Genomic DNA, 27,668 nt, shown 5'->3' with positions numbered 1-27,668 from the left:
CTGTATTGATGCAACCAAAGATTAATTACATCTGCACTATGACAAGCTTTACTAGTGACAACTATGGTAGAATAAACTATTCAACATATAGAATATTTAATTCATACTAGAAAAAAAGGAAATATTTAATTTCAGTTTGTAAAAGGTGAATAAATTTTACAGCTTTGTACTCAAAGGTAGCCATAATTTACATTCCTTCTATACAAAACTGCAACCTGCAAACCAAGCTATTTTGTATACACATTTAAGAATCAGGACACAAAACACTTTTAGGACAGTATCACATCAGCTGACCTTGTGCTATTTCGGTTGGTTCCCATGACGGTCGTGGTTCTGCTGCCAGGGAACTTAGATTCTTAATAGGCTTTGGAGTTGAACACTGCTTGCACCTAGCATTTAAAACGAGATGGTAAGACCAACCAAGCACAGAAAGGTTAATACTAGAGGCTTTCTGCACAGATCAGAAGTCATTCAGATTTCCTTACTCAATGGGAGCACAAAAGTATTTCTATTGCTGCTTTCAACAACTATTTCACTGGACACACAAGCTTTAGACTACATCAAAATCCTTAATGCTGCTTTTGAATCATCCCTGAAAAGAAATATCACCACTGAGTTATTCAGCAATTCAAACAACATCTCTTTTTGTAATAGCAAGAATTAATCTGAACTTACAACATCCTCTAAAAACACAACAGAGTTAGAAGAGAAACTTGGCTTTACCTATGTTCAAACATTAATTGAGCTATTAAAGCTATCTCTTGCTTTTACTGCTGACATATTTACATATCATTATGAATTTTACAAAATGTGACATAGTAAGTAAATGCTGCAAGTAGATGAAAATACTGAAAAATTTCCAAAAGTTCTTCTCATTTTCCTCAAGAAGCAAAATAACAGAATAGCTATTTTTTCCAAATTAAGCTTCTGTGCTAGCATGTTACAGTTAGAAATCAAATTAAACATGCATTATCTATTTGAGCTACATGTCAAAAGTCAACAGGCCTAATTCCATCCAAGGGATATGAAGCCAAGCTCAATGAAGTTCAATGAAGTTAATTTTATTTATTTCAAAAAGTTGTGAACAGCCACATTTGGAAAGGTCAAAACAATATATGGTAAATGGCATCTGTATTCATTTTATCAGGCCCCATTAGGGTTCGCATAAAATATGCGATATTTCTGCATAGATTTTTTTTAAATTTATTTTTTACTGCCTACAGGCCTGAAGTAGTGCAACACAGAGCTCTGCTTGAAGTTATTAGGATTGCCAAGAAGGAGGACTTAGTAGCTTGCATGAGGTAAACTGGTATTTCTGAGTTTTCTGACCTGTATGCTGCTGTGCAGTACTGGGAAAACATACTGCTGCTAGCACTCATTGAACAGGAATAAAGTATTCCAAGTCACAGCACAGACAGCAGACCTAGATGAGCATACCACATTCCACAGCTCTGGGAACTGTGGAATTCAGACACCTGTTGAAGTTGTTCCTACAGCTACTGTCATCCACAAATAGGCAAGGTATTTTGCAGTGTTGTGGATCTCAATATACAGCAAATGGTGAGAAAAGGTTGTCCAAAAATCAAGCTTTCCCAGCACTAGGAATTAGACAGAGAACAAGACTTGGATCGACAGCCTGAATTCATTTTCTGGGGTCTGTGTTATCTACGTGGAAAAAAAAAAACAGCTTACAATTTTAAAGCAACATATGTTTTGATCTTAAGTCTACTGAGTAAGACCAGAAAATGGTATTTGACTGTCCAGAAAATAGGAGATTTGGACTCAAAAGGAAGATTTAGGCATTCTGCAGCCTGAAGAGGCTTATATGCACATTTCTGTCTATGTAGTCAACGCTGTAAACACAGACCGAAGGCAAGACTGAAGCTGGGTTGCTGTGTAATTAAAGGTGTATGTTTTATACTGCAAGTGAGCAAGATACCCAACTACAGTTCAGTCAAAAGGATGCTTTTATACATCCTTTGTATCAAAGATTCTTTGGAAACATTATTCCTTGAGCACTGTCATGTGAATTACTGAAGGAAATGATCTCCATTTAATACTGCAACTCTTAATGTATTAATAAATACACCTTTAAACCTACCCATAATATTTTACTTTTCCTTGTAAAAGAAAAGGAGCTGAAAGATCTAATAATTCAAGATCATTCTTTGTGGATCTCACAGGAATAACACATTTAAATCTTCTTGTAAGCTTCCAGATTTCTTTTGATGTTCCACCTATTAAAAACAGAAAAATGTTTTCTTAAACTGTAATCAAGAATAAATTGAACAAGTTGTGTTTCCTGGCTGCCTGGATATTCATTTCAGGACTTCCACTAAAAACTGAAACCCATTATGGGAAAAAAAAAAAATGAAAAAAGGTCCATTATCTTCTCACTACCTCAACATCAAACTCAATAAAAAAAATCAAAGATGGATTTATTAGAGCAGATGTCTTAATATCTTCCTTAGAGTTATCATGGTAACCATGAAGCTCTATTTAGTTAAAATCACTTCCATATCATTTCTACTATGATTTTACTAGTAATTGTCTTAAAAAAAAAAGAATAAAGAAAATGTGCAACTTCATCTTAGTAACTGGTTTTCCAGCTTCTACATGGCAAAAACCTATTAATTTTCAATCATCAGTTTATGAAAAAGTACCAATTTAAACACATCACATTTGACAGGAGGCCTGACCAGCACAGAACAGTGAACAAACCCTTCCCTCAACTGGCTAGCAATGCTGTGCCTGATGCGCTCCAGTGTACGGTTGGCCCTTCTGGCTGCCAGGCGATGCTGCTAGCTTATATTCAACTTGTTGTCAACCAAAAACCCTAGATCCCTATCTGTGGGATCTGATCTAGTAAAGAGATCTCTCCAGCATCTTGTGCCCCAGTCTGTGTGTGTACCAAGACTCCTCCACCCCAGATGCAGAATCTAACACTCGCTCTTTTTAAACTTTATGAAGTTGGTGACTGCCCAGCCCTCTAGTCTGTAAAGATCTCTCTGCAAGGCCTCTCTACACTTGAGGGAGTCAGCAGTTCCTCCTTATTTATTTGGAAATAGCAGTTCAATAAAAATATACTATTTAATCAACTACCAAACAACACATAATAAAAAAAAGTGAGCAAACAAATATTTTCTACAACTGTCGTTTATCACTAACTCTAATTAAGGCCTTTCAAAGATTTTATGACAAGCAATTATGGCACCGGGATGTAAAATATTTAGTGTATATATTTGTAACTTGTATTTCAGATATAACTAGAGAAGAAATCAATAAAGGTGCATATCAATAAAGGTGCATATCAATAAAGGTGCATATCAATAAAGGTGCGCTGGTGATACAAAAATGCACAATAACACAAAACATCCTCAATGAGCAACTGATAAAAAAAGTTTAAGGAAAACAGACAGATATATCTGAAATAGCTTCTCCAAAGGTCCTCCAAGTCCAGTGATGTAGTTAAAGCCTCTCATATGCAGCCTAACTCTCATCAAAGGAATAAATATACTGAAAAAGGAATAAATATACTGAATTCAGGGTAGTTTTAACTATGGCATTGCTAAAAGGCCTCCCAACTTTCAACTTTGCTCTAATATGAAGTTGTATCTAGTGAATGTATTCTGGCTCCTACGAGACTAGCATAAAACATACAGAATTACCAGGGGTTATATGAAATCACTGTGATTCATATCATTAAAAATAATGAGAATATGCAAGGAGCAATAATCTACGTGTTAACTAACATTTCACTCTTCAGTTCAACTGATCTGCAGCAATAGTCATAGATTTCCCTCACTCCCTACAAAGGCTCACCTAGAAGTTCTGTCCATTATCCAACTATTTCCTCAATCCCAGTGCAATAGGTGCCAAACACAAGACAAGAAGTTCTTGCTTCAGTATAATGATCATAGGGAAGAATAGAGTCTCATGTTAAGACAAGAGAAATTTGCTTGTGTTTAACGAGCAAACAGAAACTTGACCGTGCCTGTCTATTAATTGTCATAATGCATTTGGCCTTGGAGTTTGGTCTGTATCTGGAGAAGTATTAGGAAGATTTCTAGGGAGACTTCAAAATCTTAACCTCCAAAAACGTATAAGATGAAAGTGAAACTAGCATGTGGCTTGGAAAGGGTTCATGATCAACATCCTGGGAAAAAAAGGAGCTAAAATACTGCCTATGTTCCAACATGAAGCAGGTATTTCCACATGCACAGATACTTAGTTGCTGTCATTTTAAAATCTGAAAAAGAACAAGTCATGTTTTAGTTATTTTAAAAGAACGCAGTAGAAATATTTCATTATTTCTTTTTTTCCCTGCAAAGATATGGTTGGATTACACACACACACACAAATCCAGTTTGGAACATGTCAGAGGCATAAGCCTGCTATCAGAATTAGTCAAACATAAAACAACAGGAAACAGAAGTGGTCTGCTATTGACTCTGATGCAAAGGACCACCTGACTCACATTTACTTATTCACATCAATACTTCGGGAAAATTAAGGACTTTGTTTTGTACTGAGAATTTATTATTCTTATTCTATCAAAAATATTCCTTATTTGGATTCTTGCTAAATTGCTTTATTTAAACTTTAGTGGATATTTCTCTTCCCTGAAGCAAATCTGATTTAAAAAAACCAACATGCTACGAGAAGCTCTATTTGTCTGAAACAACACTGACATCCAGAGGCTGACAAAGTTAAATGTAAGCTTGTATCATACGACTTCCATACCTTTACAATATCAAGACTAAAAATTATTTTTAGAAGGCTCAACCAGACTTCAAATGTGAACCAAAAAATCAGTAAGCACAGCTGGAAAACAACATAGCCAGATATTAATTTCAGGAGAAGCACCAACAAGCTTACTGGTATAGCTTAGAATAGGTAGAAGAAGCACCTGACCAATCTTATGAGCCTTCAAAGATTACATTTTCCTCTGTGTCTACAACATTAACAAAGTTCCAGCTGAGTTTTCCTTTCTTTAGAAAATGCCTTTATGATTATTACTACTTACACTGAATGTAAATTGAACGTATCTTAACTTTAATTATTTATATATACACCCAGAGCAATCACTGTGCCATAAGAAGTGATATATTTTTATTTATCTTACCTTCTATCATAAGCAAGGTATCTTCAGGATATAGAAGCATTTCATCGTGCTTTACAAAATGAATAGTTATTTTCCTTTGTTTCTGGTCTTGTGTAGTCCACATTACGGATTCATACCAGGACGTACTGTGTAATTCTGGGTTTGGGGGAGTAACTGCAGAGCCTTGCAAAATTAAGTCAAAGGTATCTCCATCTGGAACTTCTTGCCTAAAACCATTTCCAAAATTAGTATGTAAATGCTAACAGCAATCTAGCAACAAGGAAGACAGAACTCTGAATAAATATTAAAAGTCATGAGACTTAAAGTATATACAGGAAAAAAAATATATATATATTTACATCAATTTAGGCATTAAGAGCTATACAACAAATTATATTAAGAAAATTCATTTCCATTTCCAACAAATATATGGAGTAATGTAAGCTTACCTATGAGCAAAGGCAGCCTAGTGCCTTTGTTCACACATGTAAATCCATGGAAAAACAAATAAGAGATTTAAGGGATTTCAGTTGGGCCTTAAAAAAGCCACACAATTGCATACCGCTTTAGAGGAATTAAAAGACCTTACAAGCTCATACAAATTCCAGCTTTATGTTCCTGCCTATTTTACTTTGTGTATTTTGGAGAAAGAAAAAAAAAAGTGCAAAAGAAGAATTGCTTCACATATGCATTGTAAAAGCAAAATCTGCAACTCTGTGTCACAGAGGTTTTGTTTTTTTTTCTGTTGCATTAGAGAGCATCATTCATACATTTCCAGTTGTCACCCACAGGGAAATAACGCAAGGAATTCAAATTTTAACAGCATTGCCAACAGGAAAAGAGCCAAGAGGTGGTACAGAAAGAAAAAAAACACATTAGGATGTTTTCTCTTAAGCAAGACAGACCTGCCTGGGCAGGGCTTGGGCTATTTGATAAAATATTGGAAGAAAGTAGATAGAAACCTTCAGAGCAGGGTTAAAGAGAATATACCAACAACTCCTGCAGCTTACTTTGATGATTTAACTTTCAAACCCAAGAGCAGCTTGCTTTAACCAGTGAATAGAACAATTCCTGCCTATAAAGCCCAAACTTTGATATTCTTCTGCTGTAACTATAAAATTGATACACAAAAGTCTTGTTGAATCTGAACTTTCTTTTCATGAGCACACTGCTGCTGTTCATGTGAACTCTTTCTGTTTGTGTTGCTGGATAACTATTTTAAATGGAAAATTAAACTTCTGGCCTCTATAGCCTGTAGATTTCCTGCACAGGCAGGAATGGAACAAATTGGTTTTGGGAAAATGAAACCTGAAGGTTGTAATCTCTTTAGTGTGGGTATACAAATAAAACTATTTCTATTTATATCAATAACAGAAAAAGGGAACATTACTCCCATCTACAAAAAAGGGCAAAGAGGAGACGGGGAACTAAGGGCTGTACAGCCTCATCTCTATCCCTGGGAAAAAGATGGAGCAGATAATCCCAGAAACCATTTCCAGGTACATGAAGGGCAAGAAAATCATCAGTGCTAGACAGCATGGATTCACCAACGGGAAATCATGCTTGACCAAATTTATAAGTTTCTATGATGAAATGACCAGTCTGGTAGATGAGGGAAGAGCCGCAGATGTTGTCCACCTGAACTTTAGTAAGACTTTTGACAATAAATCCCATAATATCTTCATAGACGAGCTGTTGATGAGTAGGCTGAATGGGCAGACAGTGAGGTGACTTGGAAACAGCTGGGCCCAGAGGATGGTGATCAGTGGTGCAAAGAGTGCAAAGTGTAACTGGAGGCCAGTAACTAGCTGAGTACCCCAGGGGTCAATATGGGATCCAGTCCTATTTAACACCTTCACTAGTTATCTGAATGATGAGTGCAGCAAGTTTGCTGACGACTGGAGAGGGTGGCAGATACACCAGAGGGTCATGCTGTCATCCAAGAGAACCTCAACAGGTTGAAGAAATGGTCTGACAGGGAGGTTCACAGGGACCTTGGGGAAGTATAAAGTCTTGCATAGGGGGAGGAACAAGCCCACGCACCAGTATATGCTGGGGGCTACCCAGCTCAAAAGCAGCTCTGCAGAAAAGGATCCGGGGGTCCCAGTAGACACTAAGTTGAAAATGAGTCAGCAGTGCGCCCTCTGCACAAACAGGGTTAATGGCAGCCTGGGCTGCATTATGCAAAGTATTGCCAGCAGGTTGAGGGAAGTTATCCTTACCTTCTACCCCGCAGAGGTGAGGCCACAGCTGGAGTACTGTGTCCAGTTCTGGGCTCCCCAGTAAACAAGAAAGACTTGGACATAACATAGTCCAACAAAGGACCACAAAAATGATTAAGGGACTGGAGTATCTCTCTTATAAGCAAAGGCTGAGAGAGATTTATTTATTTATTTTTAATCCTGGAGAAGAGAAGGCTCAGGGGGGATCTCATCAATGCATATAAATACCCGAGGGGCAGAGAGGACAAAGCCAGACTCTTTTCAGTGGTGTCCAGCAGCAGGACGAGGTAAAGGGCACAAACTGAAACACAACAGGTTCTGTCTGAACATCAGGAAACACTTTGGTGGCTGAGCAATGGAACAGGTTGCCTAGAAAGGTTGCGGAGTCTCCCTCCTTGGAAATATTCACAAGCCACGTGGACATAGTCTAGGTGGTCGTGCTTGAGCAGGGAGGCTGGACCAGATGACCTCCAGAAGATCCTTCCAATCTCAATCATTCTGAGAATATTTTGCTATTTAGAGGAAATCTTTCAAAGTCTGATAAAACAAAAATACACCTCTCACTAGGACTTTATGTATGAAGAATTATAAGCACCTTACTGCAGAAAGTTAAAGGTTCAAATTCACATTGAACTTTGTTCAGTCAAGCTCTTCAGTACGTGCTAAAACAGGAAACAACTTCTTTGCCACGGCAGAATATGTAAGAATCATATTTCCTTCTCTGGCCTTTTAATTCACTCAACTCAAGCTGCAGTATTGTATTTCACTGATTCCTTTCACCTGACATACAATGTTGAGAACAGAGAAGCTAAATTTCTGGAAAAATCACTGCAAGTAGTCCCATCACTGCTGCAGGATGGTAGCAGTAGCAGTAGTAAGAAATACTCTAACTGAAGCCTTGCAAATCTTTCTGGTTGAAAGCCTGCCCTAATTATGAGGCAAAAAGATGGCAGCAATACGTGAAAGAGCAGGAGACTCAAACAGGAATGGGGAATCTAACAAGTCAAGAATTTATATAAAGTCAAGTAAAATTGTGGGATAAGGATAAAGCTCAAAAGGAACAAACAAAATGCTACCAATTCTACAGGCTTGTACAGAGTTGGCAAATATATCTAAAAAAGTGGCAGAGAGAGTTGGTAATTATTTCCTTTTTATACTTGGTAATAAAGATCAAGTACTTCTATGTTTTGAAGATGATGAAGCACTACTTCTTACATTAGCAACCAAGATAATAATATAACAACATCTGGCGAGAAATACTGTTAAAGGAGCAAGCATATTACTTTGCACCCAAAAGCACCAGGAAAAGCTAGTATGGGCATTTTCTTGCCTCAGTGATTTTCATTTATAATAAATTTTGATTATATAAAAAAATCCAAAAGGATAGGAGAATACTAACATGCCATCACTTAAAGAAGGAAACAGTTTACATCAGTTTAACATAAAGCTGTTTGCTCAGGACTGATGCGAGGCTAACCCACGCAAAAAAAAAAAAGGTGATACAGGATTCAGATAATCATGAATAGCACTAAAATGCATGTCGCTTTATATTTTAATTGAAAATAGGCTGTGTCAAACAAACTTTCCCCCATTTTAGAGAGATTACAGTAGAAATGTCTGTTTTTAGGTGAGATCATTTAATCAAACATTATTTGATACAATGAGAAACCACATTACAAGGGAAATAACAATCATAAAATTGGTGAGTAAATTGACTTGAGTCAGAAAAAGACAAAAATAGTGAGATGAATGTTATTTCCCTGGTATTTTTGGATCAAGAAAAGATGGCTCCTCTGGAAGATTCACTTTATCCAAAGACATATTAATGCTGACCATAATTTAGAGACTATGATCCTATGACTATCACACCCTTTTGCACATCCTATTTTAAATCTGCAAGACAGAACCAAGTACTTAAATACAACGTCAGTGTAAGAAATGCTCACTGTCAAATTTGAAAGTAAAGAAAAATTGTTTTGAAAGTGCAAAAAGGATCCTGTAACTGTAACCCATCTGATGATTTCAAATTTTCTTATTACCAGTGAGCTTCAAATCTTTGCTCAAAATGAAATACATTTAAATTCAGCTCATTTTACACAAAAAGAAGATAAAAATACACTGAAAATCTAGACATCCTAAAACACATAGAACAATTTCTAAATTACTTTTACTGTGTAAAGCACTTACAAAGAATTGCATTTGGAACAATGAAGTTTAATAGACTGATAGAGCTTCTGGGGTTTAAAAGTTCTCAGCTTTGCTCTAATGCGATACTGTTGAGGAGCTCTGCTGTTCCGAATAGTTTTCAGTACAGTGTTACTCAAATCCTGATGATCTGTCAATACTGCAAAACAACAAAAAAAAGCCACACATACCTATTAAACAACATAGTATTCGGAATATGCTGAATGGCCACTGCAGGTATGCATTTTCTCTTAATTCTCTCCTTATCTTTCCCCTCGAAGTTGCAGCCTCAGATTTATTAATACAACATGCTACGGCAGCCTTTAAGATAAGGCTGTGGGACCACGGTGTAGAAACTCTACATATGGAAATAAAATACCTACTTGTTTTATTCCTTTATAAATAAAAACAATTCATAAACTCAGAATCTTATAATAGTTCTTACTGTAATAAGCAATGGACATTACTTCAATATTTGAGCTGATGTCTCAAAAACAGCTTTTGTTCTTTAGTAGAAATGAAGTTTATTTTGTCATCAAAATGTTCCTTACCTGTAACAGATAATTGCTGACATCTCTGTGATTCGAGATCTGAAATCAAGAAAAATTTCCTAATTATTTTCCTTCCTTTTCTTCTTTACCATGTGGACATACAAAACCAGATAGACAGACAAATACACAACAAAAAGTCAAACACATAAAATTAACTCTTTCTGATTTTTCATAGCGTATAAAATGAATGATAATTACTGATATAAACTGTATTTATCCCTCTACAATCTTTCTGGACAAGAATCCAGACATTATTCTAAAAAAAATATGGACTGCCTGGTCCCTCCTCTGAACAGCCTCTACTACACATACACAGTGCAGTAAATCCGTTCAAAATTCTAAGTATTTTACTAATGGCTAAGTAACGTAGGATTTTAAAAGCCAGAAGCAAAGATGCAGACTGTGTCCAACCAGCTTCAGAGTTTAATTAACTTTTAGTTATTTTTATTCTAAGATAAAAATACCATTAAAAGAATTAATATAGGATCTGGAGAACTGTCCGTAAGATACTACTTTTCCATGGCACCACACTTTGCAACTCTTCCACTAACATAACTTTTCCACTCGATGGATTTGGAAAGTCTCCTCAGCAAGCAGCTGTGTAGTGGCGTTTCCAGTGTCTGTCTTTAACAAACCTTCTGTTAGAGAGAGGGATTTATTATGACACTCGACTTTATGACCTAATATAGTACGATTAAGAACACAGCCTGTGTTTAATAATTTATTCACTACCTTCTATGAAAATATTTTTCAATGTATGTGAAAGGCTTCTACTATGAGATAGGACAGCGTAAGGTCAATTTCCAGTCTAATAAATCAAAAGAATTCTCTAACACTTTGTATGTGAAAGTAATATCACACATTTAGAGAAGCAATAACTGTAACCTTATCTTGATCACATATATATATATTAGAAGAAAGAGGAAATCAGTTTTCAGTTATTCTTACCTGCAATATTGTTAGAAGTGCTATCTAATTCCAGCGAAGACATGCTATCCATACTCTGACTGTCTGCCAGTTCCACAGATTCTAAGAATCTAAAAATAAATGGCTTCATACATTATAATCTAGTAGTCTCTCATGTGTGTATATATATATATACAGATATAGATATATGAATAAGAGACTATATATATGAAACTTACTGTTTATCAGTACACAGGTATAATGTTCAGACATAAATTCTCCAGCAGAGATATAAAACTCAATTGAATCATAAGTTGCAGGACTGCATATTAGTGATGCAGGTGACACTCCTTTCCAAAGCACTTCTGGAACTTTAAACACAACATAGTGCCAAAAGAAATTCTATATTCCTGATAAAGGAACAGGGACTTTGGTTACTTAGCTTTTCCTTGTGTATAAACTTGGTTCAGAAAAGTTTTATATTACATGCTTCATTTTAAATATCTTTTAAGACTCACTATTTGCAACTAACACATATGCATATGCTTAAAGTGTCCTAAAGCCAGTTGCTTAACTATGGCTTTTATCTCTAAAAATATGTCACTATAAAACAGAGTAAGTATGTTAGAGTTGCCGATTCATTACACCACTATAAAATAGAAATCTTAATTTTCCAATTGAAAAAAAAATACCTTTCATTTATTTATCCTCCCAAATACCTATTCTTCACATTAGCAGTGCTAAAGGCATATTCTGTTCCAGAGTTTCTTGTTCTTACATCCATTTACAATTCTAAACTGGTATAGTTGGAATGCTGTTTTCCAGAATCACCTAGGGAAAAAAAAAAAAAAAAGTAGAACTTACGTTTTTAGTTCTTTAACATCTGGGTGACTTTCTGGTAACACTCCTATTCCTCGACCGTAACAGGTGCCACCATGAAGATGGAATTCTACATGTGAAACATCTTCATTTTCAGCACTTGCTTGTTTTGTATGAATACTGTAAATTCTCAGAAAACTTCCAATCTTAAAAAAAGGAAAAGATTTGGTAACACAAAGTTAGCTATTTACTTGGAAAAATGTAGGCCTCATAAAGCTCTCTCCCTGTTTTTACAGAATCACAGAATAGCTAAGCTTGGCAGGGACCTCTGGACATCGTCTCACCAATCACCCTGCTCAAAGCAGGGCAGATTGCTTGGGGCCTTGTCCAGCTGGGTTTTGAATATTTTCAAAGATGGATACTCCAAAACCTCTTGGGGTGACCTATGCGTTTTGCTTTATCAGACATTACTGGCAGCAAAGGCTGCATTCAGAACCAGCATAAGTCTTCTTACAAAATCTGATTCTCGAGCAGTCTTAAGAATACAGATCAAGGGAGCCAATGTATTCCTTTCCCGAGGGCACAGTTTGTCTTCTATATTCTCTATGCAACCCTCAAGAGACTGACGTGCTGCAACTTTGCCATGTATGATCATCCTCAGCAATTCACATCGTGTCCATCAACATGCATGGCATGTTATCTCTTCATGTATACAAATACATCTGCTTACACAGGTTTCTCTACTGTATCTCAATTTTACTTTACAGATAACATTTTTTCTATGCCAGAAGAAAAGGAAATGCATTATAAATTCAAAGATTTTGAGACATGGATTCCAAAGTCTCCCAGATTTCCAGGGAGTACATGGAGTGTGTACTTCCTGTTTTGCTTATTTTGTGTTCTCTGAAAGTTTGGTCAAGTTACACAAATGGACTTACACAAGTCCCTATTCAGAAAGAAGTTACAGAGTGGCAACCACTGAACATATCTTTACAACTTTGTTTTCATTTCAGAATTTTACTCCCTTTATCCCTCTCTATCACCAACTCCATCCAAAAAACCCCAAACCAATGTTCTAGAGTAGATAATCTCGAGACTTCATTATATTGTTAATTTCCCTATGATGTGTCTTAAAGGCCTTTGAATCAAATTTACTAGCACCTAAATAATTTTTTTAAAGTCTAACCTAAGATTCAGTTGATAAATGGTAAGCTACATATATTCAATAACCTGGATTTATATTCACCCTAAGTATCTTTTAAATAGCACTATATAAATGATAAATTATTTTAAATGGAATTCCATTAACATTAATATTACAGCAGCCAGTCTGTTAAGCCTTATTTCAGCTTTAGCTCTAATTTTAGATACACTGACAGCCAGTGACAGAGTAACTTTAAACTGTAGAAACTCAAAAAAATCACAGAATGGCTTCTCTTGGAAGGGACCTTAGACCATCTAGTTCCAATCCCCCTGCCATAAGCAAGGACACCTCCCACTGTACCAGGTTGCTCAAAGCCCCATCTAACCTGGCCTTGAAAACTTCCAGGGATGGGGCATCCACAGCTTCTCTGGGCAACTTGTGCCAGTGCCTCACCACCCTCTGAGTGAAGAATTTCCTCCTAATATCTGATCTACATCTCCCCTCTTTTAGTTTAAAACCTTTCCCCTTTGTCCTATCACTATCTGCCTGTGTAAAGAAAGTGTACCTGTGAGACTGGATTGGCCAGGTCTTAAGACTACACGTAGATAAACATCTGGATGCACAAAAGGACACAGAGCAGCACCTTGATTCTGGAATCCTTCTGGAATCTGTATCAAGGAACAGCCTACAACTATATAATGCTGGTATCAAACTGCTTCTTTAAACAATAATAATGTATGAAAAAGGCAGCATATTTTCAAATTCAGGCACTTAGGACATGAAGTTGCACTTCAGCCAGCACCTATTTTGCTTCTGCCATAGAGCTCCTACCAGAGTTTTAATTATCTGTATATTAGGGGCTGCTCATTTTGTCCATTGAAAGCATCTCACTCGTGTTACACAACTTACCATATGTGGTTACTGGCAATAACTAGTATCATCACTCTTTATATTTGCGCAACCACTGAAATTACTGGTGATGGACTGTCAGTTGCTAGCAGGCTAGAAATGAGGTGCTTCTGAAGGTTTCATGTTGTTTCACACTCGACAGACAAAAACAGCTAACATTTAGATTATAAAGCAAGCAGCGTAACATCGGTTTACTGCTCTTTTATTGTACGTTTCCTCTAAATAAATGCTTCAAAAGCATTGCACCTAGGTTACATCGGTATTCCTATCTTTACCTTCTGTAAGAGATAGTTCACTTTTTAGATCTGGAAGGAGATTTTTCCCCCTTAAGGAGATCCGCCCATCTGCTCTAAATCCAGTTAAGAACCTTAAGCCCATAAGCATTCTGCAGGGAAGAAGTACTGGACATATCGTATATATGATACTGAATAATATATATATCATAGTATCACCACTTGCATTAACTGAATCCATATCTAACCATAAATTCATAGCAACAAAATGCTTTCTGGAACAGGACTCAGTTATGGTAATGAACATCCTTTGCAGCTTTTTTTTTCCCCCACCCCCAGAAGAGGAGCATTCCTTACAGCTGTATCAATACAATAATGTACAGCATCTCTGTCGATATGCTAGAATGGCACTTCAGGAAAAATTCCCTGAATTTTTTAGGTCCTCCTTTCCTTTCTATTGCCCATCTCCAGCAGAACCAAACAAGCATGCAAGAAGGCCCACTGATACAAACAGGACAACTTGCACATTTAGATCATGGCTTATCTGAAGCATTTTTATTTATGTATTTATTTATTCTCTTTTCAGATGTTAAATTTCATTTAAGTATGTTCAATAAACAAAAATGCAAGGGACAGACATTATAAAACTAAACAGATAACTATGACAAATGCTTTTGGACAAACAGCCTTTTAAGTTCTTAACTAAGTTCTGCCTATCAAATAACCTTATGTCAATATATTATTGTCAACCTACTTTTTTTTTTTTTCCCAAGAGCAATTTGTATATGAGCAGGAAAAATTCTATTAGAATTGAAGTGGGTTTTGTTTTCTTTCAAAAACACTGTATGAAAAAAATAAGTATTTAATGTTGCTAACGTGGTAGAGGAGAGCCAAGAAGGCAAGAATGTAAAATGTTGATTTTGCCTTCTAAAATTGTGTGCTGAAATTCATGCAAAAAGTCGAATGAATTACGTATTTCAGTGCAACACTCAACTTCCCAAAATTATTGATCAGTAAAAAAAAAAAAAATTGCTTTCTCCATATGCATTTTATTAGATCACTTCTGAAAACGCTATTATTTTTATATATTTTAATATCACTCATAACTGTACTACAGAGATTCATTATAATCAGCATTGCCAAATACTGAAAACATCAGGAAGATATAAACGTCAACATAAAATAACAGATCTGATTGTGCAAGACAGACTTGCAATTTCCATAAATTCCTTTGGGAGGCAGCATTGCTTACTCTTTACAGTGAAAAACTGCTGTGGGTGTTAAGGCTAAATATGTTACTGTATTTCTGTTGTTTACTGAATGCCTGTAGATCAAGTATACATTATATACTTGACTGAGACAAAATTATAATCTACATTAAAGCAAAAAAAACATGATTTACAGAGCCATTATTCAAATTTAGTACAAAAGCAACTCTTCACAGAATTTTATTTATGAACTACCTACCTACCTCATTCAAAGCAAATTTATTTAAAATGAAATTAAAACAATAACAACACATTGCTGGCAACACTATAAAATACACTAACATCCTAATTGCAGTACAATTCAAATATGCCTATTTTAAAAACAGATAAAGCCAAAAAAATTTTAAGACGTCACAGTTTCCTGTAACTAGACAACTTCAAAATAAAACAACAACACTTTTTAGTATAGCAAATTCTTATAATTACTTCAAAACATAATGGGTTGCATTCATATTTAATACACTGATTATTTCTGAAAAGTCTTTTGTCAAGGTAGTTAAATATTTACGTTTGGACACAAAGACACTTGTGACAAGAGCTTGTCTTTATCTACAGAAATCACTTAACCAAATCAATCTATGCTGACTTTTATGCCTATTTTATGGCTAATAATATTCAAAGTGATTTCTTTGTGATCATTTTCATATCAGCACTCAAATTTTACTAAGTAAATTGTGCGCAACTTTTTGCAAGTGACAAGAAGCACATACACAGTATTTAGGTATGGTCCCAAGGACCTCGGGAATAATAAAAGGAAGGAATTCCACCAAGGAATAATAAACAAAAAAAAGCAACTTAAATCCATTAAACAGGTTGTGGGGTTGTTTTTTGTTCTTTTTAATTAATACAAGTGAAGAAAATACCACACAGGTCAAAGGAATACTACCCAAGCCTGAAAAGTATGAAACTAGGTAATACAGCCAAGCAACTCGAAGTTACAGGTTAGAAATGTGACTCAGACAGACACTAGCACCATCAAAAAAGACTTGAGATTGTATACAGCTGGAACAACAACAGAAAATATTCAAATTTTGCACCTGAAGACATATAACAATAGTAAACGTCGAGACACTAAAGACTAGGACCTTGAGCGTGACCACACTTAACTATTTTGATTATACTAACTAGAAAATACATGGCAAAAAAAAAAAAAAGATTATATTAACCCATGAGGGGAATGCACAGTACCACATATCCACTGAATAACTGTATATGAAGGAAATCTCTAACCAGATGTGGACAGCTGGACTCCTACTGTGCACTGATGGACCTCTGATGCTCATCGTGGCATTCAGTATCAAGCAAAACACCCCAGATGGAGAAATCCACGTCACAGACTTTTTTTTTTTTTTTTTTTTGAGTTGTATGGTAAGGTTTGAGTGAATCCTGAGGACCTCTGGGAAATCTGGAAGAAGTGTGGGTAACAACAAACTGCAACCTACAGGGATCAACTGTACTCTGGAGAGCTAGCTGCAGGCTGGGGTTCCTACAAAAACAGGAAAGCCTCATGTACCAAGGCTAGTCAAAGGAAGAGGGAAATTCTGCAAAAATGAAGTGAACACCATTGTCTCTGCTTAGCTGTACTTCTGTTTATGTTTCTATGCCCCAGGAAATAATCTATTTCAGAGATGAGATTTCTGAAAATTCTGTGTTCTGCTAAGGCAGCAAATGCTGAAAAGACATTTTTTACCAGGGGAAGAAGGCCAGCAAATATAGGTTGCAAAAAGTCTATTTGCAGTATCAGCTGCAGCATCCCTTTGAAATTACAAAGTTCTCTTCATTGAGATTTGTAAATATTATTTGACTGGTGAAAAGGGATAAAATGCTCACATCTTCAATGTTCTCTGGACAGACAACACAAACAAGGAGCTTTTAACAAATGCCTGCAGCACAGGCTAGGATTTGCTATCAATTGACTGTAATAAGTCACACAGTTTCTCTAGACCGTGTAGTGGTTACTCAGAGCTTCCCTGTGTGAGCATTTACCTACAGATACAATTATAAATAAGATTTTTATTTTATTATTTTTTTTTTCAGTCTGCCCTTCTTGGTATCAAGGCTGCATAAAGCAGATTGTTCCTACATAAAACATCATTTCAGAGCTGCAACTGTCATTGCAAATAATACATGACAACATGGGAGTGTAACCTAACAGCTCCTCAACAATTTACAATAACAAGGCAATTCCAAGCTCCTTTCAAATGCAGAAGAGATGGCTCAAAAATAGTGTGCTTTTATTGTTTCTGAAACCATAAACTGGCAGATCATTTAGTACACAGTTTCTGTCCACACTGTTCTTGTGATTACACTCAGGAAGGTGCACAAGCATACACTCAATTCCCTCCAGTTTAATACGTCCACATAAATTATTTTTTTAAATATTTGCATAACAAGACCCTGTATGAAATAAAAAATATGCAGATTAATACGCAGTATTTTAATTAATTTTCTTAGTGTGAGATGATCTCCACTAGTATTTAAAAATAAACCTTTTATTAAAGCTTCAATTTTATAAGGAGTCCCAAAAATCTAATTATCTTTAGATTTTTCTGTGAAACAAAATTAATTGCACAAATTGCAATGTAAACTCAATAAATCTTTCTGAAGTCTAATTGCTAGGGTATCAGCATTTTTTCTTCAATAACTCTAAGACAATTCACTAAAAAGTGAGAGAAAAAAATTTAAAACTTGTACAGTTTAAATGACTGAAAATATCGCAACTTTGGACACAGCCAGAAGGAGAAAAACACAACCTGTGCTGCTGCTCAGTAGGTCAAGACAGGTTTCTAAACAGTTTCCTTTGACATTAGAACCTCTGCTACGCAACGCAATATCCAACAAATGCACAGATGCTTTACAGGTAAGTAAGAAAGGGCATACAGAAGGAAAGAAATGGGGAGAACTGATGAAGACATCCCATGTAGCACATATTCAACAGGAATTCCTGAATATATATGGGATTCATTATTTTTTAATTTCATCAATTTTAATTAATATTCATTATTTCCCCCCCTTAATTTCCAAAACATAATGCTTCATTGGAACATCAGCATTTATGCTTATTGATAGATGAGAACAGTTAGCAAAAGAAAAATTCTGGAAGATAACCTGTAAGTAATGAAATAATTCTGTAAGTTTTGTTATGAATTCTTACTTGAAGGAAAGTTACTTTGCTTTCTGTCATTTACTTATGACTGGGCACTATGCATTAAATCGATTTCATATCTGCTGATAGCTCCAGACAACAAATGTCTACCATTTGCACTTATTTGCTTGTAAGCAATATCTTAAAAACAATGCTTGGATACAGAAGTAAAGACATAAAATGAAAGATGTAATTTTTGCTAATTTACTGTATTTAGAAGCAAGATGGCAGTATTGCTGAAGATCAAATGTTTAATTACGTTGTTTTCTCTAAGCATAATCAACATTACTGACCCACTAAATGAAGATAGCATTGCAAATTGCAGAAGTTTATAGAACAGATAAAATCCTTTATTGACTTCAGAATTACAGGCCTTTATAATGGGACTACAAGTTTAACCCCACTTTATATCATTTAAAAAATACTTCTGAAGCACAGAATACATTTTCTGAATGCATTATGTCCACAGGATTATATACGACACTACAATGTCTGTAAAGAACTGCTTAATTGGAAGATTTTTTTTTCATGGAAATTTTAGGGTAATGAGGCTATTTTACACACAAAGGAATTTTGCATTCAACTCAAAGGTATGGGGAATACACTGAAAGATAAAGAATAATATCTGAAACTAATTTAGAGCAGAACTGAAGTGATACATTCTCTGAAGTGAGTTTAAGCATAAAATAGGCCACAAAATGACAGCTAGAAACACCGAACTACATTACCTTGAGTGATTTTGCCAGTTGTACGTGGTTGTCATAAACTAGAATATCCACTGTTAGATTTCGCAGCCGATGAAGAAGAACTTTTTCTCCTTCCAGGTCTCTTGCTTCTATAGGTACCCTCCACGTTGGGTAGGGACATTTTGTGCCATCCCACACCTGCAATGAAAGTCAACCATTTCAGTATGCTCAAAAGATTTTAGATTGAGCATTTTAAATAATGTTTAGCTTTTTTTTTATTCAAACAACAGATTAAAAAAAAAAAGAGTCTAACAATAAGAAATCTTAACTCGAGTATATGTTCTAAAGTTCTTAAATGACTGAAATTAAATTTTATGGGACTTTTTTTTTTTTCCTTTACAGAGTATAATATAACCTCCACACAGAACACAATTAAATGTTAAAAACCTGGTTTTCTTAAAATTAAAAAAAAAGTGCTAGCAAAACCTCAACTGTTTATCCAGCAAATACAACCATTAGAATTTACTGCATAACTGCCTATATTTAATATTTTAATCATTGCTGGTTTTTTTGAGCACTCCAGCTCCAGAATGTGAAACCTCAGTACACAGCACATGCTCCATTAATTACTAATGATTTCCTACATCAGTCTACACTGCTAGTTATGCAGAACAGATCAGAAAAGCATCACTATTTAACATATACCTAATAACTAGGATTCTAAAAATTGGTTCCCTAAAGCTAAGTTCATGACATACACTTAAGTAGTGAAATATCAATAGAATTATATTTGAGCTACCAAAATTATGAAAAAGAAAGATTACCAACAAACAGGTAATAACAGACTTAGCACTTTGCAACCATAATCTTACTACTTAACATTAAACTTTCAGTGCTGGCCCCTTACAATATATTCTGTAAGCTATAGTTTAGAATTCCTAAAGACACACTCTTCTCAAAGGCAACAGCAGAAATAATGCTCTGAAATATTAGTACAGAAAAAATAATAATCTAGAAGCGTTTGAGATTGTGAGACCAAATTCATTTCATAGGAACTTATGCATATTGGTCCAACAGAAGCTAATTTTAAGATAGTTCATGATACCACCTCTTTGGTATCATGAAAAAAGCACTGTGGGTGAGAAGGGGATAAGGAGGGGTAAGGCGAAGACACCAAAGGTTAATTTTTAAAGGGTTTCTACCCCTTTCTGAATGCTTAACTGCTGTGGATCAAAGGACCCACAGGAAAAGATCTAAGCAATAGCAAAGCCATGTGTAAATGCACCGAGAATAACTCATGGCTGAAACACTCATCCCAAATCAAGAGATAAAAGGGAAAACTGTTTACAGCAAAAATGACCCATAACATCAAATTAATGTTCTGATATAAGAGTGTATTCTGAAGGACCCTGATAATGAGGTGGTACATGCTGCCACAGATTTAAAAGGGAAAAAAAAAAGCCTATTATTTTCTGATCCTGTACCATGAAATATTTAAAACCACCTTTGAATGAGATGCTACCCGTTGCTTGAATTAGCCAGGCTTTCCTAAAGCTGAGCTAGAGAAATACAGATTTAGTGTTTATGAAATTTAGTATTTACATTTAGTATTTATAAAAATAGTCACTTTGACAGAATGAAGAACTTTAAGTTTGTCAAGTTTCCTATTATTTTTCAACTGGCTTTATTTGACATACTTGTAGTTTTACACTTAACAGATGGGATCTTACAAAATGATTGAAATAACTTCAATGCGCCTCATCAGGTCCAAGGTCGACTTATTTAGCTTTAGTCCTTTGCAAGAGGAACTAATGCATCTGGTGTCAGGGCGTTTTTGGGAAGAATTTCTAAGCCCGTAGACTCTCTTGACAAAAAAAGTCCTTAGGTATGTGGTTTTGTCTTTTTAATTACACAAATAAGAGCACAGATATGTCAGGAGCTTACCAGCTTCACTCTACTTAAATTGTGGATGAAAATACAGTAGCTATGACTTCCTGTTAATTTCTCTGTATCTGCTAATGCCACAGTTATGAACAGCTATCCTTGTGCCTTCATTCTTTCCAACAAAAATCAGATGAACTCTGGATAAGAAACAGCAAATGGTTCCATTACCAGCCATAAACAGACTGGTATTACAGAATAGTTAGTGATGACCTCTGATCACCATGCAAGATGCTGAAATCAGAGAGATACGATGAAGCCTACTGTCCTGACTCATTAAGTCTCTTCAGCTGAATATGCTAATTGTATGACTTAGCTTAACACAGACAACTGACAGACAGAAGAAAAGAATAGTAAAACTCTTATGAAAGGTATAAATGACTGCAGAATTTCCAGCATGAGGTCTCCATTGGTTTGAAAACAAAATTCTCAGAAAGAGGTAAGCACCTCCTTCCTACCTTTGTAAGGTAAGTTATTCAGTCTTCACGCTACATCAGACTGAGGTGCTGTGCTATGTCATTTACCAAGTGTAATATTAAAGGTTATGCTATGGGTGATGCACAAAATCACTCAAAGTCATTTTAGTTACATTTGAAACAATAGCACACTACTTATTTCAGTTCAACGATTAAAATCCTCATTACACTTTACTGTATTACCAACCACTAAAATAAGTGATACACTTGGAATGACGTTGCAAATTTAAATCAGTTATAAAAACTAAGAACAGAAATTTAACAGTAAATAATATTTAATGATCAATCCACTTGAGCCGGTGGTGTTTTGTTTCTTTGTTTAGTGGATCAACAAAGTAACCAGACTTTTGTCTACAAGTTTTATAAAAGGCTTCTCTTACAGCATGACCAACATTTGATATATAAGGAAAGGACTCTGACCTGTTTGAAGGGAGCAAAAGCATATCAATGTTCATCTACCTTAGTTTTTGTGATGTATTTTAATGCAGATTTAAGTATTTAACATTTTCATGTGCTAAAAAAAAAAAAAGACACTGACAAGGAATCAGAGAAACTGAACTAGTGCTATTGGATTTCATTAAGCTTTTACTGTCCTGTCTAGACAATCCCCAGCCCTCAAGTTATTCTCATTACTATAAAAAATTGACAAAATAGACTTTAGAGCTTACAGCACACAAAAGAAGGTAAATAAATATTAATAACTTAAGAAAGCATTTGCCTCTGTCCTTGCAAAGGGTCCTTCAGTGCTGAATATATACTTATTAATGAATGACAATTAGTCCACAAAGTTCTGAAATTTTACTGAGTATCATGACAACCATTTCACAAGAGACAGTTAAATGGAAATACTTTTAACAGCTGCAAGACATGTTACAGGATGACACTTAAGGTTTCTTTCTGTGTAGTGCATTTATTGGTCTGCATGAGAAAAAACTTTCCTGCTTTAGTAAAGGAAAAATGCAATGTGCTGTTTCTAAAAATATTGTAGCAACATTTAATGCAGCAGTACCAAGGACTAATGTTATTTTCCATTTTATGACTTTATAATAGTCTGTTCATCACTCACATTTTAACAATCAACTTAAAATACTGAGAAGAAATACAGAGGTGTTTCAGAATAACATCTGGCTGATGCATAGGGAGCTAAGCCAGGAAAAATATGGAGACCTAGTTTATATTCAGCTGATGTTAAGGATCACTCCATGGAAGGTACTTTCCAGTTGTGGGGCATTTCAACATTTTGTACTTTCATTAGGCACTGATCCCCGAAGTGCTTATACATAAATAAAAGAAGTTACCTAGAGCTCTAGAAAATGCTACATACTGCATTAATTATATCCTGTAGATCTAGAAAAACTAGCAATAATTGCTACTGACTAAAAGACAAGGTTCAAATTCAAAACTAACAGTATTATTCAACTTTAAGAAATCCTACAATATTTACCTACGTGTCTGTGAAAACTACCATACGTATCGATGCACCTTAAAACACTCTCTGAAGAAATAAATTATATGAGCAACTTTAAAAAGAACTGGGATTTGTTTTGTTTTCATAGAAACAGAAGGGTAAAGGATCATACATTTCCTTAGCCTCTACATATTTATCCACATAACGTTATAACAAATTCAAGAAAATAAATCTACCTTTAGAAGAAAAGAAGATCCATCCACTTGTGCCTTCCCCACCAGCTGGCAAGTGAGATCAAAGAACAGCATTGGTCGAACACCAGACAGTTTTGCTGCTGGTCCAGAGATGGAAAGATTACTGGCTGCCCAAATACGTAATTCTTCTACTGTTTTTTCTTCTTCATCCATGAAAGTATATACTTTACTAGAGGTTCGAGGAATTACTGGTGCTCCTACAGTTCCATCAAATGTCAAGGATGCAAATCCTGCACTGGTAATTCCCTGCATCTGTCCATTGTATTCTCTGATCTAGAACAAAACACGAAGAAAAAATGGTCATAATTCACTGTAATATTCTTATGCTTCTATTTTATCATGTGTATAAAGATTAGATTATTGATCATTTTTGTTCCTGTAGGAATCAAAAATTTCCAAAAATGGAAACATTTTTGCTTCCAGTAGGAAAAAGGAGTCAAAATAAAAACAAAAAAGCAAATAAACACTAACAAGAAAACAGTGTATAAGCCAAAAATAAAATCTAACACTAACAACTTTTAAAGAGAGAGACTAATACCTCAACCTGTAAATATTAAGCATCAGTGCAAAGCGTTTTATTCATAAATCTCAAAATCTTTGTGTAAGGAACACATTAGTATTGCTTTTACTGGCAGGGAAACTGAGGCATGAGAACAAATAATTTTTAAAGGTCTCACAGCAGAGCAATGACAGAGCAAAGGTATTACAGATTCCTGTTTTCTACCTCTCACAATAGATCCTGTTTCCTGATACTAAAAAATAGACAGAGAGCAGTTTTTATCCCTTTAATTATGGGTGTAGCTTTCACAATTGCTCTGATGTCTACTGCTTTGCACATGGCAGGTCTCTTGTATCCTGCTGGTTTAGCTGTGTATCTGCTGCCATATCAACCACAGTGTTCAAAGTCTGAAGCATTTCTTCAAGGATCTAGTCCAGTATTACTGTTCCCTGCACTTAAAAAAATATAAACATATATTTACAAAATGTATGTTATCACAGCCCTGCATGATTTAGTATCGAGAAATCCCAAACCTTGATTTTCAACCAGCTGTTTTGATCCACCCTTTTTTAATTAAAATTACCTGACAAAAAAACAACAAAAAACAGCAAAGCTTTTTTTTTTCTAATATAGCATTTATGAGACAAACTAGTTTGTCTCTACCACTCAATTTTCAAATGGTTGAAAATCCTACTGATTTAAAAATGCAGAATGTGAAAGCTAAAAGTTCTGAACACTGCCAATGATTTAGGCCTAAATTTTATAACACACTGAGATTTAAAAAGCATGCAAATAAAACAAACATTGGGAATCCACAAGCAAAGAAGTTCAAGTTTGGTTAACAGGAACTCTAATCTCTGCTGCTTTGACATAAAATTTGTCTAGAGGCATAAATGCATTGAGAATCATCTCAGGCCTGACCAATGGAGCACATCAATTCATAGCTTTTCCTTAATTGTAACTCTGTAAAGATTAGTCTTTTAACCTTTAGGTTTAAATACTGAAAGTACAAGAAAGGTCAGGAATCAGGACAAAAGTCAGGACTAATTAGAAAAGCACACAGTTTCATAACCAGTTCCTTCCAAGAATGAATTACCCAAGATCTGGAAAAAAAAAAGTTCCACTATAATACAAACACATTATCTGAGGCAAATTCATAGATCTACTTTAGTTGCAGCCACTGGCATTATATTCTATAGCTTCTCAAAATAGGTAATATCCAGAGGGGAAGAAAGCTCTCTTTCATCAATTTTACTCATTCATCCGTTATCAAATGATACTTCAAGCATATTATTAAGTATCTCGTCTGACATGTCAAATGTTTCTCAAAGTGTTTTTACTTCCAATTTACCTACTTCATTAATTTATTTAATTTCATCATTAATTCATTTCAATCATCATAAAAATATCTTGACTTTTTTCTTAGAAAAAATTCTGTCCTGGACCGCTAGCCTATACATTTATGAAGGTTCTAAACCTTCCAGAAAAACATCTCAAGAAACTACTTTGTCTCCCTTGGCTTCCGTAATACTTTACCATACACTATTTTCCCCATTTTCCAAATATTTTAGCTCATGTTTTAAGCATTCCTGGGGCTGTTTGAACATACTGTACTTCTGACATCTCCTAGTACCTTCGTTTAATTGCTTTGATATCAGCCGTAATGTTAAGGAAGTTATAAAACAAGAAAGGAAATAAAATATTTAAGAAGGCAAATGTGAAGTGCCATGATGAGAAAATTACCGATGATTTAAAGCGAAACCAAATGTACTTAGGTATGGGTACATGGAAAAGACACTGAGTGGCCTCAAAGATAAAGAGCATTCAACAACATTACTTAGTGAACAACAGAAGAAACAAAAGAGTAAATGTCAAATGTGTTAGAAAGTACTTCAAAGCTAGGAAATTGTCAGACCCATAGAACGGTTGATTGTCAACAGAAATTCTCTGAACTTGTCCTTTAAAAATTAATCATTGTGAAAGTGATGAGAAATCACTGGAGTGCAGATGAACAAAATTCATAGACAAATATTGATTCATTATGGCACTCCAAGTAAATTTCAGATCAAGTTAAGCAGTGATACTGTTAATGAGTTATATTTTCCACACACAATTTTCAAATGAGTTTAACTTAGGGAACAGAAATAATCTGAGACTTTTGTATAAAACGACAATTCCCCCCCAGTATGTACTGTACAATTTCTAGGTACTGTGTAATTTCTAGAAGCCTTTAGGATTTATTTTTTCAAAGATGGGATGGGGCAGAAAGATATCACTTAAAAAGTTCCATGAGATTGATGGCAGCAGTAAATAAAGTTTGCTAAACAAAAGTGTCTTCTGAGACAGTAACAGAGCTGATAGGATGTATTTGACAGGGATGTTTATAACCTGTCTCCTCTCAACTGCACAATCACAGTTTATGTGAGATACTAGTGAAAGAGAAAGTGAGTAAGGTCTCCTATGCACAATATACCTGCAAGAATTACAGTTGCTGTGGTGAGCAACTTAGTGCCCTCAGTTAAACACATGTATATATGCATATGCTATTGTGTGACGCAAACAGGAGTCTGCTGACATATAAGGAAGATAACTTACACAAATAAGCACTGACAAAAGAAAACATGACACCTTCTCAGAGCCAAATCACAAACCTTCAGCAGCAAAAGCTTTATGAAGGTCTACACGGGACTACAGATGGCTGTACTGAAAAGACCATGGATACTGTCCAAGCACACTCCAGTCACAGAAACAGAAATTTTGGTTGGAAAGGACCTCAGGGTCCCACCTGTTGGACCTCAGGGTCCAACAAGTCCCACCTTTTTCCCAGGTCAGGGCCATTGTCAGCACTGTGTTGAGTCAGGCTTTGGCTAGTTGAGTCTTGAACAATTTCAGGCATGGAGATTCCACAGTCTCCCTTGGACACCTGTCCTCCCTAGCCTCCCTAGATCACTCTCTTAGTCAGCAACCATCCTTCAAAACACTCCCTTTGCCATCCTAGGACTTGAAAACTCAAGATCTGTAAAGTTTTCCAGCATGGATTACGATATATTTTGACTGTATTGAATGTTTAAAAAGATCTGTAGGAATTTGGGAAAAAAACACCTGTACATGGATTACATTTCAAGTGAAACTCCATACAAAAAAAAAGAGACGAGACTTTGGGATATGTGTACAAGGAGAACCACAAAATCCCAATTTGTTCTTAATAAATGATGGCTATGAAAAAGGATTTCTTTCTAGAGATATATAAAAATTTTACCTTATGTCAGGTACTGAAGGTGCCAAGTCCCAAATGGATGACACACTTCAATTCCCCCCATCCACTCACCACTTTACATAAAGTTTGAGATCACTGCACTTAAACTCGAAAAATGGTTTAGAACAGCTGGAGCATAGACTTGATGGAAAAGCAAACAAGAAAAATATAGAGCTTCCATTGTGTCACAAAAAAAAAGTTACTTCACTTATGTATTTAGCCTATTTATAGAATTATAGAATAGCTCAGGTTGGAAAAGACCTCTAAGATGATCTAATGCAACCTTTAACCTAGTACTGAAGTCTACCACTAAACCATGCTACTAAGTTTCAAACTTACATCTTTCTTGAAGACCTCCAGGGATGGTGACTCAACCACTTCCCCGGGCAGCCTACTCCAATGCTGCATAACCCTTTCAGTAACGAAGTTTCTTCAAATTCCCAACCTAAACCTCCCCTGACGCAACTTGAGGCCACTTCCCCTCATCTTATCACTTGGTGCTTGGGAGAAAAGCCCAATACCCACCTTGCTATAGCCTCCTTTAAGGCAATTGTAGAGCATAATAAAGTCTCCCTTGAGAATCCTTTTCTCTAGTCTAACCAACCCCAGCTACTCATAAAACTTGTTCTCTAGACCCTTCACCAGCTTTGTTGCCCTTCTTTG

General features: G+C 35.5%; 1 protein-coding gene across 4 annotated transcripts in view; it reads right to left on the bottom strand.

Annotated features, from left to right (window-relative positions):
• POT1 (protection of telomeres 1) overlaps positions 1-27,668 on the bottom strand; it is a 137,784-nt gene that overhangs the window by 6,021 nt on the left and 104,095 nt on the right. For all 4 annotated transcript variants that reach the window (XM_080575734.1, XM_080575733.1, XM_080575732.1 and 1 more), the window contains exons 9-17: positions 23,233-23,523; positions 19,214-19,369; positions 11,832-11,992; positions 11,010-11,098; positions 10,062-10,100; positions 9,514-9,670; positions 5,126-5,331; positions 2,102-2,237; positions 295-389 (exon numbers count right to left, since the gene is read on the bottom strand). In XM_080575734.1, coding sequence (XP_080431860.1) covers positions 295-389; positions 2,102-2,237; positions 5,126-5,331; positions 9,514-9,670; positions 10,062-10,100; positions 11,010-11,098; positions 11,832-11,992; positions 19,214-19,369; positions 23,233-23,523 — 1,330 coding nt within the window. The remainder of the gene's footprint in view (positions 1-294; positions 390-2,101; positions 2,238-5,125; positions 5,332-9,513; positions 9,671-10,061; positions 10,101-11,009; positions 11,099-11,831; positions 11,993-19,213; positions 19,370-23,232; positions 23,524-27,668) is intronic.

Source organism: Anser brachyrhynchus, assembly GCF_964034855.1.
Source record: "Anser brachyrhynchus genome assembly, chromosome: 1".
Classification (NCBI taxonomy): domain Eukaryota; kingdom Metazoa; phylum Chordata; class Aves; order Anseriformes; family Anatidae; genus Anser; species Anser brachyrhynchus.
The sequence above is the reverse complement of the archived record's forward strand: the minus strand, read 5'-3'. Positions and strand labels throughout refer to the sequence as shown.